Here is a 17,419-nt window from a genome sequence, read left to right as displayed (position 1 = left end):
TGCTTTTGGGGAATTTTGTACCCAGATGACTAAGTTGCTCCTTGGTGACCTAGGCTGGGAAGGAAGGGTTTGTTGCTGCCACCTAGTGGCAAGCCTGGGAATGTGGTGTGCTTGAAACAGGTTTCATTGCTGGGTCCCTTGTTTGCTATCCCTTTTTACTGCTGGGCTGCAGATGAACAGCCATACCATAGCACAGCCTGAAGGAGCCAGCAGGTCGCCCCTCACATGGAGGTGAATCCCTGTGGTTTCCTCAGATGCTGGTGGCCGCAGCGAGGCCCCCAGGGACCTTACACCCTAGAGCGTGTCTCAGGTACGTGGCCCTGTGGCAGAGTCTGGCAGGCAGCTCGTTAACTGAAGCCATCAGAGTCTGACGGGAAATGCACAGGAAACTTCTTCAGCAGTCAGGCTGAGAATTTAAACCCAGAAACTACTGGTCATTTGCCTGAGCTGCTGCACCGGTCCAGGCGTGTCACAGGTCTTGCACTTTCCACTGAGTCAGGTCTAGAGCTGGAAAGGAGGACCAGCCAAACACAGTTGGCGGCTTGTTCAGCAGGCATTCAACTCCCACAATCCCTCCCACACCTGGGGGACCTGTGTGCAGGTGCCTGCGTCCTGTTCTGATGTTCCTGTCCCCTGGGAGCTGCAGGTGCTCAGCCTGGCCAGGCACAGGGTCGTGTCCAGGTAGTGGTGCCGAGGGGTCCTGTGTGGACAGTGTGAGCCACAGCTGTGTCCCCACACGTGGACGCTGCTCAGGCCTGCTGGCTCTGTCTCATAGGTGTGGAAGATCTCCCTCCAAGGGCCGAGCTACATGATGCTGCTCATGATTGGCTGTGGCCTGCTCTGGGGACACCTGCTTCACATTGGGCCCACGCAGACCGTCTTCATTTCCGCCTGTCTATCCTTATCCAGCACACCCCTCGTGTCTAGGTTCCTCGTGGGCAGTGCTCGCACTGAGAAAGAAGGTGGGTGACATACAGCACACACGGATAATGGGTTGTGTGGGTGAGTGTGTGCCTGGCACACAGTGATGCTACGTGTGAGTGAGTGTGCCTAGCACATGGGTGACAGTGTTCTGGTGTTTGTGCAGTGTTTTACTTACCTGAGAAACAGCAGGTAGCGGAACGTGAGGAGAGCAAGTGCTTCTGTCTGCTGGCTCCTCCAAGCCCACGACAGCCAGAGCTGGGCGCTCGTACCCCCACCCAGGTCTCCCAAACGGGAGGCAGGAACGCAAGGAGTTGAGCCATCACCTCCTGAGAGCTGTGCTAGCAGGAAGCTGGATTGGGCGTCCTGCCCCCAGACTGAATGTCCATGTGGTGTCCTTCAAGGGTCAAACTACAGCTTGAAGTGAGGAGGCAAAGGGGTCACACCTGCTCGGGCTGGGTTGGGCTGAGGCCTCCTCAGGAGCTGAACCAAATCTGTTGGAGCCGTGTATACTTGCAGCTGTTAGAACATGTGGCCTGAGGGGGACAAAACTGTGATTTATAACAACAGCATTAAGTCCCAATTCTTAGGGGAAACTTCTCAGAGCGTGTGACTACTGGGGATTAAAAATCACAGAACAGGGGCCGCTGTTGCGGCAGTGTCCACATGTCTTCTGGGCACTGGGACTCCACTTCCCATCCAGCTCCCTGATTGCGTCTGGGAAGGCAATGATGGCTCAGGTGCTTGGGCCCCTGTTCCCATGCGGGAGGCCTGGGAAAAGTTCCTGGCTTCAGGTCAGCTCCGGCTGTTGCAGCCATTTAGGGAGTGAGCCAGTGAATGGAAGCTGTCTCCCGCTCCCTTTCCTTGGAATGCTGCCTTTCAGCTAAATCAGTATTTTTGAGAATCACAAGCATTACCGAGCACATTGGTGCAGAGTCTGTGCCCATGGATAGGAAGCGTTTGTGAAAAGAAGCTGTTTTCCCCAGATCAGTAAACTCGTGGTTATTTCGTAAGGCAGCTGGTTGTCCATGAAACTTGTCCAACTGACCCTTAGAGGTTACTTTTGTCAGTAAGCTACAAGCATGGCTGACCCTGGTCCTGCCTGGCCTCGGCCCCTCCTGCTTTATGTCTTTGGCCTCCTCCACTTCCTTGCTCTGCGCAGGGACTAAGTCTGCAGTGTTTGCCTCTCCTAGCTCGCTGGCCTGTAGGAGTGGCCACCAGCTGCACTCATTTTTGGGGTGGAAGCCTCATCTAGGCAGGGAATGTTGAACTCAGAATGGAAGTGACCGGGATGCTAGGCCAAGCCTCATGCGGTTAGATTGATCTCCATTGTCCTCCAAGCATCCGTGCAGCTGCATGTGATGTGGCCATGCTCAGGGCTATTGGATTCTGACGTGTGGTGTCCATTTGAGCATCCACAGGGCCTCTCCCAGGGGCTGCTCTGGGAGGGCATACCCACACTGCCAGGAAACAGATTGGTATCTTCCTGTCCTTTGCTCAGTTACTCTGTGGTGTTCCTGCCTTCCCGTTCGTTAAGTTACTGATGCCTGATGGTCACTTCCAGGCTTTGGAGGTTATCTCACTGCTGCACTTGACACTAAGTGTGAATTGTTGCCCAGGTATGGGTTGCTCCAAGAGGTGCTCATGGATCTCGGGAGAGGCACATGTCCTTCTGAGAGCTGTTCAGTGGCCCTGGCTGGTAGGAAGGAGACCAGAGGCATGGCTGACAAGCCTGCCCGCCGCCCAAGTCCAGCCCAACCATGGCAAGTTCCAGAATGTTCCCTGGCTGGGATGTGGCTCCAGAGAGGATGGGGCAGAGCAGAGGAGGGACACTGCCAAGCAGGTAGTCTGGGGAGAAAATCAGAGTCCTCCCATTGGTTGTTGCTGTTGAGTTTCCATCGTGGGCAGCAAACCCCTCTCCCCTGGATTCTGAGTTCCTGCCTCAGCTCAGGGCTCTTCTTCCCTTTAGGAGGGGTGGAGCCTGGGGCAGTGGTCACCTTTGCCCTGCCCTTGAAGAGGCACAGCCTCGCAAGCTATCTCTGAGGTGTCATTGTTAACGTTGGCACCTTTACTCCTTGTCTGAATCTAACCTTGCAAGGACAAGCTACAAGGAGCTAGCACTGCCTTGTGGCCAGGAGAATCCTTCCAGACCGCGAGACTGACCACAACGTGACGGGGAGCCATCCTCAAGCCAGGCTCACCCAAGCACTGGTAGAAATCACATTTTGACACCTAAGCAAGAGGAACAAGCCTTTACAGCCACGAAGAGGAACTTTGGGCGACAGGAGTGCAGGAAACACTGAACCCAGAAGAAAAGAGAATAATGGCACATCAAACTTGATGTCTTTTTTTTTTTTTAAAGATTTATTCATTTTATCACAGCCAGATATACAGAGAGGAGGAGAGACAGAGAGGAAGATCTTCCATCCGATGATTCACTCCCCAAGTGAGCCGCAACGGTCGGTGCGCACCAATCCGAAGCCAGGAACCAGGAACCTCTTCCGGGTCTCCCACGCGGGTGCAGGGTCCCAATGCATTGGGCCGTCCTCGACTGCTTTCCCAGGCCACAAGCAGGGAGCTGGATGGGAAGTGGAGCTGCCGGGATTAGAACCGGCACCCATATGGGATCCCGGGGCGTTCAAGGCGAGGACTTTAGCTGCTAGGCCACGCCGCCGGGCCCAAACTTGATGTCTTTTAAAAAATACGTCTATTTTTATTTGAAAGGTAGATTTTTATAGAGAACAGGAGACACACAGAGGGAGGTTCTCCATCTGCTGGTACGCGCCCCACATTACTACAGTAGCCAGAGCTGAGCTGATCCAAAGCCAGGAGCTTCCTCTGAGTCTCCCATGTGGGTGCAGGCTCCCAAGCACCTGGGCCATCCTCTACTGCCTTGCCAGGCCCTTGGTAGGAAGCTGGATCAGAAGCGGAGCAGCCAGCACTTGAACCAGTGCCTACATGGGACACTGGCGCTGCATATGGAGGATCAGTCCAACACATCACCACGCCAGCCTCAAATTTATTTTATTTTTAGTTTAAAGGCACAGTTACAGACACTTCCATACACTGATTCACTCCCCAGATGGCTGCAACAGTTAGAGCCCAGCTGATCCGAAGCCAGGAACCAGGAGCTTCTTCTGGGTCTCCAGTGTGGGCTCCAGGGTTCCAGGCACCTGGGCAATTCTTTGCTACTTTCCCAGGCCAATGGCAGGAAGCTGGATGGGAAGTGGAGCAGCTGGGAGTCCAATTGGTGCCCATAGGGGATTCCCACATTGCAGGTCAAAGCCTGCCTCATCAGTGTCTTTTATTTACAAAGGAATTTTTATAAGTCAAATGGTAGGGCAGACATTTGCTGTGGTAAACAAGTGGATATGCAGAACATGTCAGGTACCTGAACATGTCAGGTGAAGCTGAACAAAGTGTAAACTCAGGAGAAAGGCAGGCAGGGGCCCTCAGGCTGACATCCCGTGTACCCGGAGGAGCCCTAGCTCGGACTCTTCCTCAACCCTGGGAAGAAGTATCATGCTGAAAGGAAGTTTTGCTTCCAGACAGGAGGCCTAGAATGTTGGTGCAGGTCTGTACACACAGCCATGGCAGCTGCACCCTCAGTAGCAGAAGGCTTGTATCAGCCCAGTGCCCCTCACATACAGGCTGGGGTCAATGTCCTACACTGTGGTAGGATGCTGCAGAAGTGTGTTTCTTTAAAGATAAATTCAATGGAATAAGTGACAAGAGATCTCCAATGTGCTGCTTCACTTCCCTAATGACCACTAGGCCAAAGCTAGGAGCCAGGTGCTCTGTCTGGGTCTGCCACGTGAGAGGCAGGACCTCAAGCATGCCAACCATCCCTGCTGCCTCTGGGTGCGTTAAGAGAGAGCTGGATGGGATGCTGAGTAGCCAGGACTCAAATCAGCACTTCGAAGTAGGCTGCATCTGATGCCCTCAAAGATGTTACAACCCATTCTTATTTGTCGCTCAGATGTGTGGATAACTGTGACTTCTTTCTCTGGCAGGTGACATTGACTACAGCTCTGTGCTGCTGGGAATGCTGGTGGCACAGGATGTGCAGCTGGGTCTCTTCATGGCCTTGATGCCCACACTATTGCAAGCGGGAGCAGGCACGTCCTCCAGGTACATGGTGTACATACAGTTGTCCTGGTTCTGTCGTCTGTGAGGGTGTGAGGAGAGGTACCAGGTGCTCTCCTACTACCTTTGTCCCTGAACACGTAAGCTCTTAGTTGCTCTGCTAGTCTCACTGTCCTAACTTAGTTGTCCATGAGGGCGTGAGGTGGCCCTCACTGTCCTAGGCCCACTGTCCATGAGGGCGTGAGGTGTCACTCACTGTCCTAGCCTAGTTCCGTGAGGGTGTGAGGTGTCACTCACTGCCCTAGCCTAGTTGTCCATGAGGGCGTGAGGTGTCACTCACTGTCCTAGGCCCATGAGGGCGTGAGGTGGCCCTCACTGTCCTAGGCCCACTGTCCATGAGGGCGTGAGGTGTCACTCACTGTCCTAGGCCCACTGTCCATGAGGGCGTGAGGTGTCACTCACTGTCCTAGGCCCACTGTCCATGAGGGCGTGAGGTGTCACTCACTGTCCTAGGCCCACTGTCCATGAGGGCGTGAGGTGTCACTCACTGTCCTAGGCCCACTGTCCATGAGGGCGTGAGGTGGCCCTCACTGTCCTAGGCCCACTGTCCATGAGGGCGTGAGGTGTCACTCACTGTCCTAGGCCCACTGTCCATGAGGGCGTGAGGTGACCCTCACTGTCCTAGGCCCACTGTCCATGAGGGCGTGAGGTGTCACTCACTGTCCTAGCCTAGTTCCGTGAGGGTGTGAGGTGTCACTCACTGCCCTAGCCTAGTTGTCCATGAGGGCGTGAGGTGGCCCTCACTGTCCCAGCCTAGTTCCATGAGGGCATGAGGTGTCACTCACTGTCTTAGGCCCACTGTCCATGAGGGTGTGAGGTGTTACTCACTGCCCTAGCCTAGTTCCATGAGGACATGAAGTGTCACTCACTGTCTTAGTCCCACTGTCCATGAGGGTGTGAGGTGTCACTCACTGTCCTAGCCTAGTTGTCCATGAGGTTGTGAACTGGCCCTCACTGTCCTAGTCTAGTTCCATGAAGGCATGAGGTGTCACTCATTGTCCAACCTAGTTGTCCATGAGGGCATGAGGTATCACTCACTGTTCTAGTCTGGTTGTCCATGAGGGCATGAGGTGTCAGTCTTGGGGTTCAGTGCTGCTGGTTTCCCTCTGTGCTGTCTCCCATCTTTGTCTGAGAAACATTGACACTTGTGTGTGTTTGTGTTCACACAACATAAACAGTGGTTGTTGACATTCTCTTTGCTTCCTCCTCCCTGACCTGAGGCTGCTTAAATGCAGGGCTCGGTTTCCAACTGTGGAGGCTTCGCTGCTTCTGCTCATGCCTACTGCTGGTAGACTGACAGTACCCTTGTCTGCTGTGTAAACTTTCCTGTTTTTTTCTTCCAATTTTGATAATTAGATTAGATGTGTAGTGAACAGTGTCACAGATAGAATCATCTTGTGTTAATATGGTTGCATTTGCCAGATTTTTCTGACTGCTAAATATAAGGATGTTTTCACTCCCATTGTGCAAGTTTGTAGTGGCCCCTGGGTCTGGTATCTGAGGAAGGCGCCGAAAGGTGTGTGGAGCCAGGAAGTAGAAACAGGGCAAACATACTTCTGAGGGGGAGATGGAGCACACATGTGCCTGAAGGAAGACAGATCACACATCTGAGGGGAGACAGGACACATGCATCTGAGAGAAGATAGGACATACATATGTTGGGAGATGGGACATGTGCATCTGAGGGGAGACGGACTCACATCTGAGGGGAGGTGGAGGGCACACATCTGAGGGGAGACGGACTCACATCTGAGGGGAGGTGGAGGGCACACATCTGAGGGGAGACGGACTCACATCTGCGGGGAGACGGACTCACATCTGAGGGGAGACGGACTCACATCTGAGGGGAGACGGACTCACATCTGCGGGGAGACAGGCACACATCTGAGGGGAGACGGACTCACATCTGAGGGGAGACAGGCACACATCTGAGGGGACATGGAGGGCACACATCTGAGGGGACATGGAGGGCACACATCTGAGGGGACATGGAGGGCACACATCTGAGGGGAGACGGACTCACATCTGAGGGGAGGTGGAGGGCACACATCTGAGGGGAGATGGACTCACATCTGAGGGGAGACGGACTCACATCTGAGGGGAGACGGACTCACATCTGAGGGGAGACGGACTCACATCTGAGGGGAGACAGGCACACATCTGAGGGGAGACGGACTCACATCTGCGGGGAGACGGACTCACATCTGAGGGGAGACGGACTCACATCTGAGGGGAGACGGACTCACATCTGCGGGGAGACAGGCACACATCTGAGGGGAGATGGACTCACATCTGCGGGGAGACGGACTCACATCTGCGGGGAGACAGGCACACATCTGAGGGGAGACAGGCACACATCTGAGGGGAGACAGGCACACATCTGAGGGGAGGGGGAGACGGACTCACATCTGAGGGGAGACAGGCACACATCTGAGGGGAGACAGGCACACATCTGAGGGGAGACGGACTCACATCTGAGGGGAGACGGACTCACATCTGAGGGGACATGGAGGGCACACATCTGAGGGGAGATGGACTCACATCTGAGGGGAGACGGACTCACATCTGAGGGGAGACAGGCACACATCTGAGGGGAGTGACTAGACGAAGTACCGGAAAGATAGCTTCCCACAACTGGAAGGTGTGTGGTCAGCTCTCTTCCTGTGATTACTGTTTTCTACCAAGGGGTCATGGCTGCCTGCCCTCCTTCCCACCCCATGGCCAACACCACGCAAAGCCTAGCATGCAGCCCAGCAATCAGTGCCTCCTATGCTCCGGGGCCCTTGCTGAACCCTTGGAGCAGTCGAATCTCATATGAAAAGAGGTCCATTGGTTATCAGGCATGTGAAATGAGAAGTTAAGATGGCTCACACATGCACTGTCAAGGAAATTAGGGGTGCCTGGGGGGCCTGCTCTTTCAAACCCCAAGTCCAGGCAGGAAACAATGCAGCCGCCATTTCTGCTCCCCACCCATTCTTCTGAGTCTCCCTGGCTGCCATCACAGTTCCCCCAGTCTCCTGGGGCCTGTGGGGACCCAAGGCAAGTGTCTGGCACTGCCATGTTTATGTGTGGGATACTCAGAGGCAGAAGGAGGCAAGGGACTTGGAAACCAGGATTAGACTGCATGGTGGGCAGCTGTGTTCAGATGTCATGGCATCCTGAGACACGCATGTGAAAATCATGTTCCCATGAGCTGCTGGATGTAACCTTGGGGTTCTGGCCCGGGGTCATCCTTGGCAGGCAGCATGTTGTGCCTGCCTTGGTCCCTAACCAGGCTCTCAGCAGGTGGCCTTCTGCACAGTGCAGGCTGCTGGGTGGCCCAACCCCTGTGGAAGACAACTCTGGTTTCCTAGTCTCTGACCAGGCTCTCAGCAGGTGGCCTCCGCAGTGCAGGCTGCGGGGTGGCCCAGCCCCATGGAGGACATCTCTGACTTTCTGAGTTGCAGGTTTTATTTCACTGTTTTAAAGGTGTTCTTGGGGCCTGGTGTAAACCTAGTGGCAAAAGTCCTCATCTTATATGCGCCAGGATCCCATATGGGTGGCAGTTCATGTCTCAGCTGTTCCACTTCCCATCCAGCTCCCTGCTTGTGGCCTGGGAAAGCAGTAGAGGACGGCCCAAAGCCTTGGGACCCTGCACCCACATGGGAGACCTGGAAGAAGCTCCTGGCTCCTGGCTTTGGATTGGCCGTCCCAGTCACTTGGGGAGTGAACCAGCAGATAGAATATCTTTTTTTTTTTTTTTAAAGATTTATTTATTTTATTACAGTCAGATATACACAGAGGAGGAGAGACAGAGAGGAAGATCTTCCGTCCGATGATTCACTCCCCAAGTGAGCCGCAACGGCCGGTACGCGCCGATCCGAAGCCGGGAACCAGAAACCTCTTCCAGGTCTCCCATGTGGGTGCAGGGTCCCAAGGCTTTGGGCCGTCCTCCACTGCTTTCCCAGGCCACAAGCAGGGAGCTGAATGGGAAGTGGAGCTGCCGGGATTAGAACCGGTGCCCGATAGAATATCTTTTTGCCTATCTTTCCTCTCTGTACATCTGCCTTTCCTATAAAACTAAATAAATTTTTTTAAATGATCGTGTGTGCCCTGGGAGACTTGTTTGGTGGCTTGGGCTTTGGGAGAGCATTGTGTGATTGTGTGATGGTCTCGTCTTCCCTCCTAGCATCGTCATGGAGATGCTGCGTGTCCTGCTTCTCATGGGGCAGACCCTCTTCTCGCTGGCCGCCGTCTTCCTTCTGTGTCTCCTTGTGAAGATGTACCTCGTGGGCCCGTACTACCGGAAGCTGCACGCAGAGGGCAAAGGCAACAAGGAGATTCTCATCCTGGGCATATCTGCCTTCATCTTCCTGATGCTGACGGTAATCCAGTGTCCCTTCTCTCTAGTGCCCACTGGGTCCATTCCCTGGAAAGATGTGTTGGTGGGTTAACATAGGTAACCTGCTGATAGGTCTGACTGCCACTCTGATGCGCTCTGAGAGCATGTGAAGAGCCAGGAGGGCCCGTGTCTGTGTGCTTCTCCAGCCCACCTCGCCTTGCACTGACCGAGCCTGGAGGGACGTCAGTGTTGACAGGAGCAAGGGCAGGTTGACTGCCTCCCCGGGTCTTGCTGAAGAGGCTCATTTTGGACAGTTAGGGTTCTTCTGTAAGATGTGGGAACCACGCCTGAACACCCACATACCGCCAGAGTGACAGCAGCGTCACCATCTCAGTGGTCAGCACTTAGAATGAGAGAGGTGTGCTGGTATCAACAGCCACCTGAGGCCCTAGGGCAGCCCTGAGCTGTGCCACCTTTGAGCTGGGCCTTTTAACATGCGTTGGGCTCTCAGAAGAGGACCAGATGGGGTAGCTGGGTCCTGAGCATCCACGTGGTAGTTTCAGGAGGGAGACCCATAGGGGCCACTGGGTTATGGGCATCTGTGTGGTCAGCTCAGGAGGGCAGATCACCCATTTATATAGGGCCCTGCTGGCTGCTCAGTAGGCTACGATGAATTCCTCGTACACATGTATGTGAGCCTGTGGTTGTTTTGGAGTAAGTTGCAGCTCTGAGTTTGTTCCTTCTGGGTTTTGTCCTCTTTTTTTTTTTTTTTTTTTAAAGATTTTTTTATTATTATTGGAAAGCCGGATATACAGAGAGGAGAGACAGAGAGGAAGATCTTCCATCCGATGTTTCACCCCCCCCAAGTGAGCCCCAACGGGCCGGTGCGCGCCGATCCGAAGCCGGGAACCTGGAACCTCTTTCGGGTCTCCCACGCTGGTACAGGGTCCCAAAGTTTTGGGCCGTCTCAACTGCTTTCCCAGGCCACAAGCAGGGAGCTGGATGGGAAGTGGAGCTGCCGGGATTAGAACCGGCGCCCATATGGGATCCTGGGGCTTTCAAGGCGAGGACTTTAGCTGCTAGGCCACGCCGCCGGGCCCGGGTTTTGTCCTCTTGAGGAAAGGACAGGACCCTCACCTCCCACAGGCTAGGACCCTCACCTCCCCACTACCTCCTCTGACGATCTTCTCCATGTTGGGGACAGGGCTTCTCTGCATCCCACCCTGTTGTGTCCACTCCAGAGGACTTTTTTCTGTTGGAATCATTCTGACAGGCACATCGGCTTCCTGGAGCCCTCCCGCACCGTGAAAAGGTTGATCCTGCCCACCTCGGGCCTAGGCATCTTCTGATGTGACAGAGTCACAAAGAGGCGCCTTGTCCGGTGCCAGCTCTGCTTGTCATGCTATGTGCCGCACGAAGGCTACAGGTCAACCTCTTGCTGTCAGTTCAGGCTGTGAACTTGCACCAGCCTCCCAGTGTCTATAGGGTTTTGGACGCTGAAGGTACACCCACTTAGGTCCCAACAAATTCGCTCTTCCCTGTCCCACCCTCAGCTGCTGCACCAGTTTGCTCCCCTGTGTGGTGAGAGAAGGCAGATGTCCATCATCCCTCATTGTGATTTTAGCTGTCATCAGGAGTGGTGGGACCCTGATCCTTCAGTCATGTGCACTAGTCAGGACATTTGCGTGGACATGTGCCAATGCACAGTGCTGGTGGAGGGCTTCTGGTTATTGTATTCTTTTTTTTTTTAAGATGTATATTTTTATTGAAAAGACAGGTTTACAGAGAGAGAGATCTTCCATCTACTGATTCACTCCCCAAATAGCCACAGCAGCCAAAGCTGAGCTGATCCAAAGCCAGGAGCCAGGAGCTTCTTTCAGGTCTCCCTCATGGATGCAGGGTCCTAAGGACTTGGACCATCCTCTGCTGCTTCCCCAGGCCACAAGCAGGGTGCTGGATGGGGAGTGGAGCAGCCAGGACACAGACACCCATATGGGCTCCTGATGCTTGAAGGGGGAGGATCGCACCGGGGTCCTGGCTGTCGTGTTCTTATGTTCTTATAGCCACAGCTGGTCGGGGTTATTGTCCTATAGAGATTAAGCCTACTTCAGTTGCCCTGTCAAAGCGTACACATGGTCTTGGGTTTTCAGAGTGCCATGGGGCGTACACTTTCAGTATGCCTCCCCCACCCCAGCATCCCATGACCCTGCGTTTGCCATATGCCCTGTCGACTGCCGAGGGCAGCACCCTGGGCCCAGGGCCTACCGTGGTGCCCTCAGCCCCTCCTGTGGCGGGGCCGGCATCTCCCAAGTGGTGGCACCTTCTGCTTTGGCCTTGCCTTTACACTCAGTAGTGTGTTTTTTTACAGATGTTCTTGAGCTTGGCATGACCTGGTTCTCAGGAGTTTTCATGGTGGTTGGTGCTGTTACATTCTGTGTGAGGGTCCCTGAGCTGCCCCGGAGCAGGAAGCTGCCGTGTCCTCAGCTGGGGGCCTTCCTTGTCCATGTAGCATTGAACTCTGGGGATGCCATCAGCCTTCTCGCCTGCATTTCCACATGCCTCTTGCCTCTGTCTGCATCTCAGAATTCAAGGAGCCGGGCTTACCTCTGGATATTTGTGAGTGGCTGTGTAGGTGTGTGTGTGTGCTGTTTCAGGTGTGTGTGAGTGGCTGTGCAGGTGTGTGTGAATGGCTGTGCAGGTGTGTGTGTGTGTGTTGTTTCAGGTGTGTGTGTGTGCATGTGGTATGTGGCGTGCATGGTGTGTGATGAGTGTGAAGTTCCTGGTTCTCAGCTCTCACACTGTCCCACAGCCTGGCGTCATGACAGAGCTCATGGCCTTTGCACCCAGGGTGCCAGTCATGACAGTTCAGGAATTGGGTCACACCAACCATGTGGCTGCTGCAGGCATTTGGGGGGTGAACAAGTAGACATAAAGTCTGTCTCCCTCTGCCTTTTAAATAAGATGAAAACAAGTCCATTTTTGAATTAGCCTCTTGTGGATTTGTGCCCACCACTGGGTCTGCTTCCTGCCTCGCTGGGATTCACCTGTGAATGTCACCTTCCAGCTGCCCGTGGAGTTGAGATAAGGAAAAGGTCTTTTTTTTTTTTTTTAAAGATTTATTCATTTTATTATAGCCAGATATACAGAGAGGAAGAGAGACAGAGAGGAAGATCCTCCGTCCGATGATTCACTCCCCAAGTGAGCCGCAACGGCCGGTACGCGCCGATCCGAAGCCGGGAACCTGGAACCCCTTCCAGGTCTCCCACACAGGTGCAGTGTCCCAATGCATTGGGCCGTCCTCAACTGCTTTCCCAGGCCACAAGCAGGGAGCTGGATGGGAAGTGGAGCTGCCGGGATTAGAACCGGCGCCCATATGGGATCCCGGGGCGTTCAAGGTGAGGACTTTAGCCGCTAGGCCACGCCGCCGGGCCCAGGAAAAGGTCTTATACACACAGTCACAGTTACGAAAAATGCTGGTAGGTTCTCAGGGCTTGGGCACAACCTAGCTGAGAGATCATCGCAGGGATTTTGAGATCCAGTGGATTGAGCTGGCGTTGTCCTGAGCCCCACAGCAGAGGCCCCATGCCAGTCATGCTTGGGGCCCTGATGTGGGGCACCGTGTGTCCTTGTGCTCAGGTCACCGAGCTGCTGGATGTTTCCATGGAGCTGGGCTGCTTCCTGGCTGGGGCCCTGATTTCCTCGCAGGGCCACGTGGTCACCGAGGAGACTGCTGCATACATGGAGCCCATCCGCGATTTCCTGGCCATCATCTTCTTCTCCTCGATAGGTAAATTTCTTGTGTGTGGCCACATGCCGTAATTCCCCAGTGTTTCCAACTTTGCCATCCTTTTCGTATGTATGACTGATGTGGGTGCCTTCTGTGCCCCGGGTAAGCCCTGAGCATGCCCCACCCACTGCCTGCTCCCCACTCTGTGCCTCTCCCTGGGCCTCTGCCTTCTCTGTGCCACAGCAGTAATGAGATCAGGCCAATTAGTGATCCTGTGTGGAGTCCACCCTTCTCACGGTGAGGTGGGAGTTAAACTTGACTAGGCTGGACAAGGAGGCCACGTCAGAGCCAGGGTGGACTGACTGTTAGGCCCCTCCTGCCGTGTGCAGCAGGATTAGATCCATTCCTGGGACATACATGTGCCCACAGGGGAGATGCCCCCTGCCCATGTGGAGAAATTACCCTGGGTCTGGATAGAAGGTTCTGTCTGCAGTGTGCCAGTGAGTGAAGCACAAGTGGAATGCTGGGATCCCAGTCAAGTTCAGCAGCCTCTGTCATCCTGTGGCTGTTCCCATTCATCCAGTGTCCTGAGCCCGTGCCCATCCAGCGTCCTGGGCCCTCCTCATCCAGCGTCCTGGGCCCTCACTTATCCAGCGTCCTGGGCCCTCACTCATCCAGCGTCCTGGGCCCTCACTCATCCAGCGTCCTGGGCCCTCATTTATCCAGTGTCCTGGGCCCTCACTCATCCAGCGTCCTGGGCCCTCATTTATCCAGTGTCCTGGGCCCTCACTCATCCAGCGTCCTGGGCCCTCACTCAGTCAGCGTCCTGGGCTTTCACTCATCCAGCGTCCTGGGCCCTCACTCATCCAGCGTCCTGGGCCCTCACTTATCCAGTGTCCTGGGCCCTCACTTATCCAGTGTCCTGGGCTCTCATTCATCCGTGTCCAGGGCCCCCACCTGTCCAGCTGGCAGGGTAGTTTCATACAGGAGAGCCAGGCTGGCCAACAGCCTCCTCCCAGAGCCACCCTGCGGTGTCCATGTGCCTTTGCCAACGCCTCCCAGCATCGGGCTGCAGCCAATCCCCAATGCTGGAGTTCGCTGAGCTGCTGGCCAAGCATGTGACAGAAGCGGGGGAGCTGGCGCTGACTACCCTGTGTCCCCACAGGGCTCCATGTGTTCCCCACATTCGTGGTCTACGAGCTTGCTGTGCTGGCATTCCTCACACTCTCCGTGGTGGCCATGAAGGTACGCTGTCCAAGTCACTGGCCACTTCCTGGAGGGGACCCTGAAAGACTGCTAGGCCTGAAGGGTAGCCCATGCTACCCCACCGTCATATGCCAGGGTGGTCAGTCTGGGACCTTGGGGTTGGGGTGTTTGTCCTAGAGGGTTCCAGCAATTGGGAAAGGAGACACTGTGGCTGGCAGATGCGCATGCCCACACCGCTGCCAGTGCTGGCTCCGGTACTAGCTATTGTCCACCCTGTCCCAACCACAGGGCATTGAGTTTTTCTATTAATAGAGGCTGCAGAGGAGAGCATCTCTGATGCTCTGGGTCACTGTAGCTGGCTTGTCACTCTCCAACTTCCTGAGGAGCCTGTCTGCAGTGAAGGGCTCAACTCCCGATGCTGTGCCTTGCCCCTCAGCCTGCCCTCCCACCCTGTGCAGGGAAGGGCCCGGCCCCCACCACTGCCCCTCAGCCTGCCCTCCCACTCAGTGCAGGGAAGGGCCCGGCCCCCGCCACTGCCCCTCAGCCTGCCCTCCCACTCAGTGCAGGGAAGGGCCCGGCCCCCGCCACTGCCCCTCAGCCTGCCCTCCCACTCTGTGCAGGGAAGGGCCCGGCCCCCACCACTGCCCCTCAGCCTGCCCTCCCACTCAGTGCAGGGAAGGGCCCGGCCCCCGCCACTGCCCCTCAGCCTGCCCTCCCACTCTGTGCAGGGAAGGGCCCGGCCCCCGCCACTGCCCCTCAGCCTGCCCTCCCACCCTGTGAATTTGCCTTTTGGTACCCCTCAGTGAGCCAGGGCAGGCGCCCTGTGGTAACAGCTCACACCTCTTGCAGTTTGTCCTGGCAGCATTGGTCCTGACCCTCATCCTGCCCAGGAACAGCCAGTACATTAAGTGGATTGTGTCTGCAGGGCTGGCTCAGGTCAGCGAATTCTCCTTCGTCCTGGGGAGCCGAGCCCGGAGAGCTGGCATCATCTCCCGGGAGGTGAGTGTCCACTTGCCGGCCAGAGCACACTCTTGCTCCGAGTCGGGGTACCAGGCACTGGTAGCTGGCTCAGGTCATGGTGGGCCTGAGGCTGTGGGCAGGAAGTGGAATTTTTCAGGACAAAGTTGGTGCCAGTTTGAGCCATTAACCATCACCTGTGGCAGCAGTTAACACTCCCTGTGAGGAGGTAAAACCTCACTGTGAGCCCCACGAGTGGCTACCTGCTTCCCCATGGTGGCGTGGGCCTACAGCGGAGGCCACTATGCACTCCCTCACCCTGATGGACCAGGCAGCGCTGTGGCAATGTGCAGAGGTAACAGCAGTGGAGTGGGTGTTGGGGACACCAACCTGTCCTGGTCCCAACTGATCATGGCCCAGGGATTCAGGGTGGCCAGTCAAATAGTCGGCCACCCAAAGACAGTTATCGGGCAAGCCCACTCTAGGCTGTGACCCAATTCACCAGAACTGACAACAAATCCCAATGACCTGCAGAGCCCCCATCAGTGGCTGAATCAGGTTGTAACATGAGACCTGATTTGCAGCTGAGCCACCTTACACTCCTGACCACACAGGGCCATGTCCCTGTATAGGTGAGCCACTGTGCACATGGCCATGCAGCACGTGTACCTGTTACAGACACGCATATACAGGAGTCCCTCCTCACCCTGTGACCTCTCCTGTTTACCTGTTACAGGTGTACCTCCTCATCCTTAGTGTGACCACGCTTAGCCTCTTACTGGCCCCAGTGCTGTGGAGAGCTGCCCTTTTGAAGTGTGTGCCCCGGCCAGAGCGACGGTCAAGTCTGTGAGGTCACCCAGTGGACGGCCTGTACAACTGTCCCTGCCCAGGTCCTGCTCTGGCTGCACTGCCCTGGAGTGGGGCTCGGGGATATCAAGGGTGACCCCGACAGTGGATGGCAGCTCTTGCTGCTGCTTTCCAGGCCTTTGCCCGAGACCTAGCGTGGCAGGGTCCCGGTCAGCCTGGCCGTGACCAGGCATGGCGGGGTCCTGGTCAGCCTGGCCTTGTCGCCAGGATGTGCCTTTTCACAGAAACTGCAATTATCTTCCTCTCGTTCATTCACTGGCTTTATTTTTTTATGTCTGTTTTTTGGTGAAGAGAGCTAGTTGGCTTTTTCATGTATTGTGTATCTGTAGAGCCATAGCCTTCATCCAGTACTTGTTTAACATCTCTGTGACTCGGAGTCTTAAGACTTCTGTATTTACTTGAAGGAGCTGGGAATTTGCTTTTGTTCCTGAAATCCTGTGTCTGCCTTTTATTATTACTGTGTTTCAATAAAATGCTTTCCAGGCCGTGTGAACTGTCAGTTACCACTCAGCCAGGCAGTTACGGTGTCCACAGTCCCTGCAGGAGGCCCAGGGTCCCAGTTCTGGGTCCAGCTTCATGCTCCCTGAGGCTTCGTCAGCTCATGGGGACCAAGACCGCGTTCCTGCTCCCAGCCTGGTCCCAGCCAGCGCCATGGGGCATAGTGTGTAGCCCCACCATGTGTGTGTTCTTCAGTAAAGACCAGCTGTGATAAGGGTGTAACTCACTCAAGGCTCAGCGACTGGTTCTCATCACGACAGCACACGGTTCACCCCACTGTCCTCAAGGCAAGCGGGGTGCAGTACTGTCGGAGGACACTTGCATCCTATCTTAGGGTATTCAGCAAGCATGTCATGGTTTCCATGTGAGAGCCGACAGACCAGGACTCTCCGCAGGGGCCATCTGCTCTACCATGCGGCTGTTGTCAAGGCTTCAGGAAGGGTAGGCAGGAGCGACACCTGCTGGCCCCTGACCCCTCCTGCATGTGGCGCTGGGATTACAGCCTGGGGTGGGCAGGGAGAACCAGCTCGGACTAGAGCACATGCTGGCTTTTGATTTCACATCTGTCCCCTTGACATGACGACACAGCTAGCATTGAGTGTGTCCCACATAGCAGGTGCTTCCTAGTGTGCCTTTGGGGCTGTCGGTGTGGGCCACATGTAACCTGTGCCCTGCTGGGCCAGCAGGTGGCAGGCCTGCAGCCTCCAGGGAGAGCATACAGGGCAGGACTCAGGAGTCTGCTGCCCAGCCCCTGGCTGCAGCATTTGCTTGTCATT

The 17,419-nt window shown here is 55.4% G+C and overlaps 1 protein-coding gene across 4 annotated transcripts in view; it reads left to right on the top strand.

Moving 5' to 3' along the window:
* TMCO3 (transmembrane and coiled-coil domains 3) overlaps positions 1 to 16,638 on the top strand; it is a 31,499-nt gene extending 14,861 nt beyond the window's left edge. For 2 of the 4 annotated variants that reach the window (XM_036493402.2, XM_058670725.1), the window contains 7 exons: positions 776 to 962; positions 4,935 to 5,052; positions 9,236 to 9,431; positions 13,025 to 13,175; positions 14,281 to 14,360; positions 15,171 to 15,320; positions 16,015 to 16,638. In XM_036493402.2, the coding sequence (XP_036349295.2) occupies positions 776 to 962; positions 4,935 to 5,052; positions 9,236 to 9,431; positions 13,025 to 13,175; positions 14,281 to 14,360; positions 15,171 to 15,320; positions 16,015 to 16,128 (996 nt within the window). In that variant the 3' untranslated portion in view covers positions 16,129 to 16,638. The remainder of the gene's footprint in view (positions 1 to 775; positions 963 to 4,934; positions 5,053 to 9,235; positions 9,432 to 13,024; positions 13,176 to 14,280; positions 14,361 to 15,170; positions 15,321 to 16,014) is intronic. The other 2 variants (XR_009246403.1, XM_058670726.1) reach the window with 2 other exon arrangements.
* Positions 16,639 to 17,419: the final 781 nt, after the last annotated feature.

This window comes from Ochotona princeps, chromosome 12, assembly GCF_030435755.1.
Source record: "Ochotona princeps isolate mOchPri1 chromosome 12, mOchPri1.hap1, whole genome shotgun sequence".
NCBI classification, from domain to species: Eukaryota; Metazoa; Chordata; class Mammalia; order Lagomorpha; family Ochotonidae; genus Ochotona; species Ochotona princeps.
This window is presented reverse-complemented; position numbering and strand designations above follow the sequence as displayed.